The sequence below is a fragment of the Rhinopithecus bieti genome, unplaced genomic scaffold (assembly GCF_001698545.2).
Source record: "Rhinopithecus bieti isolate Rb0 unplaced genomic scaffold, ASM169854v2 scaffold_44948, whole genome shotgun sequence".
In the NCBI taxonomy this organism is placed as follows: domain Eukaryota; kingdom Metazoa; phylum Chordata; class Mammalia; order Primates; family Cercopithecidae; genus Rhinopithecus; species Rhinopithecus bieti.
This window is the reverse complement of record NW_016818762.1, coordinates 589663-598230: the sequence shown is the minus strand read 5'-3', so window position 1 is coordinate 598230 and position 8568 is coordinate 589663. Positions and strand designations below refer to the sequence as shown.

Genomic DNA, 8568 nt, shown 5'->3' with positions numbered 1-8568 from the left:
AAAAAAAAAAAAAAAAAAAAAAAAAAAAAAAAAAAACTTTCCTAAGAGCTGTATTCTATGTTCTCTGAAACCTTTCAGATTGAGGAATAAGTTAGACTCTGTTAGTAAAACGGAATGAGCCCCACTTAGAAATAACATGATCATAGAGTGGATTCATCACCAAGCTTTGTGGTTGCACTAAGGCTTCCTGGCTAAGTAAAATCTGGCAGTGGTTGTGACTGGGAAGGTTGCGGGGAGGAGGGACAAAAATGAAGGCCAACTTGTCGTAAGTTCAGGAACACCTGGAGGCACCATTGCCTGTGGAAAGCAGAACCTCAACTTCTATAGGCTTTTGCGTGTTGTAGAATCATAAAAGGGTGTGGCCCTTTGAAATCCGGAAGTTTGTAGCTTGTCCTGAGCTCTGGAAACCACAATTCCATGTGATTCTCAGGGAAAGTAGGTAAAGGTGGGAGGCAAACATTGATCAGCGCAGTTTAGAGTAAACTTTCCCTCGAGAAATCTTCAAAACAAATGATTCCTTCTTTACTTGGAAAACCTTTCTAAACCTTCATAAGAAAAGACTCAAACTGGACAGACAATGAGAGTCACCATAAGTGTTTGTGACCCCTCTACCTGTATGTAACAAAGTCTGTGAGCTACAGGCACCTAAGACAACGCTGCTCGGCAAGACAACGCTGCTCGGCACAAAACCAAGGAATCATTAGACTTCCAACCACCCTGGAATGTGTTAGTTTGTTTATGATAGCACAGGGGCAGGATATTCTTAGTCAATAGATACACTAACATTAGAAATCTGCTTTCCCAGTGTGCATAGCCCTGAACCTTGTTTCTTTCTGTCTGTTAAAAGTGTCCTTGATTTGAATGCATTTGAGAGGCAGAATAAAGCTGAAGGCCTGGGGATGGTGACTGAAGAAGGAACACGTAAGTAACTAGTAAATGTGAAGGCCATTCTCTTCCTGATTAAAATGTTTTTTTGTTTTTTTGCAGGCAGAGTTTCTCTCTTGTTGCTCAGGCTGGACTGCAGTGGCACGATCTCAGCTCACTGCAACCTCTGTCTCCTGGGTTCAAGCAATTCTCCTGCCTCATCCTCCCAAGGAGCTGGGATTACAGGCGTCCACCACCATACCCAGCTAATTTTTTGTATTTTTAGTAGAGGTGGCGTTTCATCATGTTGGCCAGGCTGGTCTTGAACTCCTGACCTCAAGTGATCCGTCCCACCTTGGCCTCCCATAGTGCTGGAATTACAGGCGTGAGCCACCGCACCCAGCCATTTAAAATCTTAATTACCTATTTCTGGTCAGAGCTCATGTCTTTGCTTAATATGCAAGGACTTGCTCTGTTTCAGCAAAATGTTTCCATCAGTAGCTTTAATAAAGCTATCATCTAGGATAGATGTGTTCACATAGCCAGTTTTAACTAAAGACAGTTTATCATGATGTTTACAGTTTTCTTACTTCGTATTCTTCAATTTTTCTCTCATTACCAGTCATTGTTCGTGAACGTGGTAAGTTTCAGTTTCTGGCCTGAGTTCCTACCATGTGTGTGAATCCTAGGAGATCTCATTTTAATTGCCTCAGAAACATTTTAGGCTTGGTGGTTGCATGTTGAGTTGAATTCAGCAGTTTGGTGCTTAATTAAAGAAGTGTCTTCCATCTGTAAAGCATGGGTTATGGACCGTGAGCCATTTACTCTCCTTACCCAGTTGTCTTCATTACAAATGCATTTGTTGGGCATTGTGCTCTGCAGCCTCAGCTCAGTTTAATCAGGCTTTTCACCATTCATCCAGAGTTCCTTTTCCAAACCATTCTGACACAACTCCTTTATCATCTGTGTAGTCACTTGCATTAGAAAGTATTCTCTGTTGAGAAGCCAAACCGATGCTCATCAACATTTTATGTTTTCAAGGTGAAAAAGTACTCCAGAATGACGAGTTCACGCGTGATCTCTTTAGATTCCTACAGTTACTTTGTGAGGGACATAACAGTGGTGAGTGGAACAGATTGATCTGCCAAGGAAACACAGCACTCAGGGACAAAACTAAAATTCCATTCAGTAGGCCCCCATTTGATGCAACTAGTTGTTAACTCGAGGACATCAGTTAATGCGTTCCTCAATAAGAAACTATGTAAATATCATGGCTAGTGATACTTAGTGCCACCAAAGCTAAGCTGCTTCCAGAATCTTTAGATGAGAAATCTAAATACCCAGCCCTTTCCATCTAGCCCGTTGGGGCTCATTAAGTCCAGTTTCTGGTGTCGGCAGGTTGGGGGGTGCTCAGAGCAGAGCTCTGCCCTGCAGGATCTGCCATGATCCAAACATGGTATTCTTGTAAGCCTTTTCACATAGAATGTCTTATCTGAGCTCAGCTGAGAGGGCATGCCTGGCCCCCTTGGCACGGCAGGGACAAGCTCTGACCCAGCACTGGTGCTCTCAGACTTTCAGAACTTCCTGCGGACTCAGATGGGTAACACGACCACCGTGAATGTCATCATCAGCACTGTGGACTACCTTCTGCGTCTGCAGGTGAGTGGGAGGGCCTTGGACAATGGGACCTCTCACCTTTGCTTCCAAAAGATAAACACGGTTAGACAGGGTCAGGGACAGCCCAGGATATGGTTAGACCCCCATAAGGAAGGCGTTGTAATGTATATCCACAGATGCATGGGAAGTCCAGCGTCCAAACAGTACATTTGAAGACAGAAGTGGGAGACGTGGTTAAACGCCAAATCATCTGTTATAAAATGCTGGTTTACTTTAGTTTTGCCAGTGAAAACCGATCTGTGGTGCTATAAAACAATCAAGAGCTATAAGACAACCAAAAGCTCTGAAATAACCTGTGAATGAGAACAGATTTCACTAGAAAAAAAGACTTACACAAGATGATAGGAATAGGATGAGTTTACAAGTTTGTGTTGAGAAGTCAGATGGTTTGTTTCAAGGGAGTCCAAATTATGTTGAGAAAATCTCTACGAACATATTAACAAAAAGAGATTTTTTTTTTTCCTTTTTGCTGATTCCTCATCCTGGTTCTGCCACTTACTGGTTTGTAACCTAGAGCAATCTATTTAACGTGCCTGTGTTCCAGTTTTTTCATCAGTAAAAGGGGTAGGACCTATGCCATAGGTGGTAGTAAAGACTGAGAGGTTGAATACAGGTATACCTCATTTTATTGCAGTTGATTTGACTGTGCTTCACAGATGCTGTGTGTTTTACAAAGCGAAGGTTTGTGGTAACCCTGCATCAAGCAAGTCTATCTGTGCCGTTTTACCAACAGCATGTACTGACTTGGTGTCTCTGTCACATTTTGATGATTCTCACAATATTTCAGACTTTTCACTATTACACTTGTAAGGTGATCAGTGATCTTCGATGTTACTATCGTAATTGTTTTGGGGTGCCATGAAATATGCCCATGTAAGACAGCAAACTTAATCAATGTTGCATGTGTTCTGACCACTCCACCAACTGTTCCTCCTCCTCCTCGGGCCTGCCTATTCCCTGAGACATAACAGTGTTGAAGTTAGGTCAGTTAATAACCCTACAGTGGCCTCTGAGTGTTCAAGTGAAAGGATGAGTCACATGTCTCCCACTTTAAATCAAAAGCTAGAAATGATTAAGCTTAGGAAGGAAGGCATGTTGAAAGCTAAGACAGGCCAAAAGCTAGGCCCCTTGCACTAAGCAGCCAAGCTATGCAAAGAAAAAGTTATTAAAGGACATTAAAAATGAGGGCTGCCTCAGTGAACATATGAATGACAAGATAGCAAAACACCCTTACTACTGAGATGGGGACAGTGCGAGTGGTCTGGATAGGTCAAACCAGCCACAACATTGTCGTAGGCCAAAGTCTAATCTAGAGCAGGGCTCTAACTCTCTTCAATTCTGTGAAGGCTGAGAGAGGTGAGGAAGCTGCCTGAGAACAGTTTGAAGCTAGCAGAGTTTGGTTCATGAGCTTTAGGGAAGGAAGTCATCTCCATAACAAAAGTATAAGGTAAAGCAGCAAGTGCAGATGTAGAAGCTGCAGCAAGTTATCCAGAAGATCTAGCTAGGATAATTGATGAAGGTGGTCACACTAAACAACAGATTTCCCGCATACATGAAACAGCCTTCTCCTGGAAGAGGGATACCATCTAGGACTTTCATAGTTAGAGAGGACAAGCCAATACCTCACTTCAGAGCTTCAAAGGACAGGCTGACTTTCTTATCAGGGGCAGTCCAGCTGGTAGCTTTAAGTTGAAGCCACTGCTCATTTACTATTCCAAAAATCCTAGGGCCCTTAAGAATTATGGTAAATCTACTCTGCCCATGCTCTGTGTATGGAAAAACAAAGCTTGGACTGTCATCGTTTACGGCATGGTTTACTATTTTAAGCCCACTCTTGACACCCACTGCTCAGAAAAAAAAAAAGATTCCTTTCAAAATATTACTGTTCGTTGACCATGCACCTGGTTCCAAGAGCTATATACAAGGAAATGAATCCTGTTTTCATGCCTGCTAATACAACATTTATTCTGCAGCCCATGGATCAAGGAGTAATTTTGACTTGCAAGTCTTATTTTTTAAGAAATGCATTTTGTAAGGCTACAGCTGCTATAGATAGTGATTCCTCTGATGGATCTGGGCAAGGTAAGTTGAAAACCTTCTGGAAAAGATTCAACATTGTAGATATCATTAAAAAAAAACACTGTGGGCCAGACGCAGTGGCTCACGTCTGTAATCCTAGCACTTTGAGAGGCCGAAGCAGGCAGATCACAAGGTCAGGAGATCGAGACCATCCTGACTAACGTGGTGAAACCCCGTCTCTACTAAAAATACAAAAAAAAAAATTAGCCAGGCATGGTGGCAGGTGCCTGTAGTCCCAGCTACTCAGGAGGCTGAGGCAGGAGAATGGCGTGAACCCGGGAGGTGGAGCTTGCAGTGAGCCAGGATCATACCACTGCACTCCAGCCTGGGCGACAGAGCAAGACTGCATCTCAAAAAAAAAAGAAGAAGAAAAAAATTGTGATTCGTGGGACAAGGTCAAAATATCAACATTAACAGGAGTTGAGGAAGTTGATTGCAACCCTTGTGGATGATTTGGAGGGGTTCAAGACTTCAGTGGAGGAAATAACTGCAGATGTGTTGGAAATAGCAAGAGAACTAGGATAAGTAGTGGAGCCTGAAGAACATAAACCTGAATTGCTGCAATCTCATGATCAAACTTTGACAAATGAAGAGTTGCCTCTCATGGATGAGCAAAGAAAGTGGTTTCTTGAGATGGAATCTTGCTGGTGAAAACACTCTAAACATTGTTGAAATGCCAAAAGGGATTTAAAATATTACATAAACTTAGTTCATAAAGGAGTGGCAGGGTTTGAGAAGATTGGCTCCAATTTTGAAAGAAGTTCTGTGGGTAAAATGCTATCAAACAGTACATGCTACAGAGAAATCTTTCATGAAAGGAAGTCAATTGATGCAGTTAGCATTGTCTTATTTTAAGAAATTGCCACAGCCACCTCAACCTTCAGCAGCCACCACCCTGTTCAGTAGTCAGTGGCCATCAACATCAAGGCAAGGCCGTTCACCAGCAAAAAGATGGTGGAACTTACAACTTGCTGAGAGCTCAGATGATTGTTAGCACTTTTTAGCCATAAGTATTTTTTTAATGATGGCATGTACATTGTGTTTTAAAGACATAATGCTGTTGCACACTTAAGAGACTACAGCATATTGTAAACATAATTTTTCATGTGCACTGAGAAATCAACATTTTGTACAACTCACTTTATTGTAATATTCACTTTACTGTAGTTTATCTGTAATCAAACTCAGATTATCTCTGAATCTCTGATCTATGCCCGTATATGTAATGTACTCAGAACAGTGTCTGGCACTTACAATGTTAGCTGTTACGTTGTTGCTGTTATTATGATTATTTGGATAATTACCATTATCTTCACATATTTCACATTGAATAAATTATCCTATTTCATAGTCTCCCAGTTCCAGCTGAAGGCAGTCCTCACTCCTATCTGTTCTTTCCTCTGGAGGGATATTTGTGCTTGAAAGATTCTAGAGGTCAAGTATCTCTGCGCTTCTTTACAAGGTCTCTGGCTCCTGTCAGAGCAAAGAGGTCATAGAGATGCAGGATTCTCATGTACCCTTCCCAAACACCGAGTTTAGCTTCACTGACTGAAGTCTGAGAAATACTAAGTTCTACTCATTTGTTTTTAGGAATCAATCAGTGATTTCTACTGGTATTATTCAGGGAAGGACATCATTGATGAATCCGGACAGCACAATTTTTCCAAAGCTCTGGCAGTCACCAAGCAGATTTTCAATTCTCTTACAGAATACATCCAGGTATGTGCTACAGAGTGCATGGCTGAAAGCAAAGAGAACATTGTTGATATGCATATATTCTATATTCCCTACAGAATACTTGATTGTACACAGTGCACCATCTATCTAGCCCTAATGCTGACAATGTTTACTTTCTATAAATAGGAAGCAATAGTACCTGCATTCCACAAGAAGCTATAGTTTGGGGTCCCCCAACTAGACCTGTTTATAGTGTTCACACTTTATTTGCATTTATCTAGTTACATTTTGCTTTCCCTCCTAAACTAAAAATTTTTCATGGAAAGAAAATGTCTTACTCAACTTAAAATTCTTTATATCTAGAACAATGTCTGGCATATATCTGTTCAGTAAGCATGGAGAGTGGAGTGGAGAAATGATTCATAGAATGAAGGAATTAAGGGATAAATGATGTTTTCTTGATACTATGAGATTAAAAACAGGATCCATGAGCTCCTACCGATTTGTCAGAAACTAACTCTGGAAGAAGTAACCTCAGAAGCACACAAACTACATGCAGTGGCGGTCAAATCTGCAAGTGAATTTCATGTTAAATGTCTAGATCTTGCAGCAGTCTTTCTCTGTTGGTAGCATTTTCTATTCATTGTCTATGGTGGTCTAGCTATTTTGGAAAAGGAACAGAGGATATATTCAGGCATAATTTGCTATAAAATTAGTAGGCATATCATTACCCTCTGTGATACAAGATTTTTTAAAAGCAAAAGTAATACTTCATCTTCAGATTACCATAATCAGGAGACTCATGAATAGGGCTTTTATTCATTCATTCAACAAAACGCTCAGCTTGTACTCTGTGCTGTGGTTCATGAAAAGAAGCACAGTATATTGCCTCTACCCATAAAGAGTTTACAATGTAATTGAGAAAATACATATGCACAAGGAAAATTATTCAATATAAGATGATCATACGGCCGGGTGCGGTGGCTCACGCCTGTAATCCTAACACTTTGGGAGGCTGAGGCGGGTGGATTGTCTGAGCTCAGGAGTTTGAGACCAGCCTGGGCAACATGGTGCAACTGCGTCTCTACTAAAATACAAAAAATTAGCCAGGCATGGTGGTGTGCGCATGTAGTCCCCGCTATTTGGGAGCCTGAGGCAGGAGAATCACTTGAACCCAGAAGGCAGAGGTTGCAGTGAGCTGAGATCACACGGCTGCATTCCAACCTGGGCAACAGAGCGAGAATCAGTATAAATAAATAAATTAATTAAATAAATCATACATGATTTAAAATAATCATACATACTGTGCTTAAGAACCACATATGTGGCTAGGCGCGGTGGCTCACGCAAGTAATCCCAGCTCTTTGGGAGGCCGAGGTGGGCAGATCCCCTGAGGTCAGGAGTTCAAGACCAGCCTGGCCAACAAGGTGAAACCCCATCTCTACTAAAAAATAAAAAATTAGCTGGGTGTGGTGGTGGGTGCCTGTAATCCCAGCTACTTGGGAAGCTGAGGCAGGGAGAATTGCTTGAACCCTGGAGGCGGAGCTTGCAGTGAGCCAAGATTATGCCACTGCACTCCAGCATGGGTGACAGAGCAAGACTCCGTCAAAAAAAAAAAAAAAAAAAAAAAAAAAAAAAAAAAAAAAAAAAAAAAAAACCCACGTATGTATGAGTTCAGAGGAAAGCAAGCCCCTTAAGAGCCTAGGGGCCCAGGTGTGGTGGCTCAATGGGGCCTGTAATCCCAGCACTTTGGGAGGTCAAGGTGGGTGGATCACCTGAGGTCAGGAGTTCGAGACCAGCCTGGCCAACATGGTGAAACCCCATCTCTACTAAAAATACAAATTAGCTGGGCATGGTGGCGGGTGCCTATAATCCCAGCTGCTCAAGAGGCTAAGGCAGGACAATCACTTGAACCCAGGAGGCAGAGGTTGCAGTGAGCTGAGATGGCGCTGTTGCACTCCAGCCTGGACCACAAGAGTGAAACTCCGTCTCAAAAAAAAAAGCCGAAGGGCTCCAAGTCTCCAGAGTACCACGTAGGCTATGGATGGATGGAGAGAAGGAAGTACATTCTGTGTCAGTGATTTGGAAAAGTTAGAGATAGGATTGTGCATGGTTTTATAAGAATTAATGTCAGCAATTATATCCATCTTGCTGAAACAGAAGACATAGGTAAGGAAAGACATGGAGAATGTTTTTTACCTTTTCCCATACACCTTCATTTCTTTCCCAAAGAACATTTTTATTCCAAGAGTCCAAGAGTTTCCAGTGACT

At 41.9% G+C, this 8568-nt stretch overlaps 1 protein-coding gene across 1 annotated transcript in view; it reads left to right on the top strand.

Moving 5' to 3' along the window:
* RYR3 (ryanodine receptor 3) overlaps positions 1-8568 on the top strand; it is a 580605-nt gene that overhangs the window by 536322 nt on the left and 35715 nt on the right. Inside the window, exons 81-85 of the mRNA XM_017857433.1 lie at positions 848-921; positions 1487-1504; positions 1906-1986; positions 2435-2523; positions 6211-6339. Coding sequence (XP_017712922.1) covers positions 848-921; positions 1487-1504; positions 1906-1986; positions 2435-2523; positions 6211-6339 — 391 coding nt within the window. The remainder of the gene's footprint in view (positions 1-847; positions 922-1486; positions 1505-1905; positions 1987-2434; positions 2524-6210; positions 6340-8568) is intronic.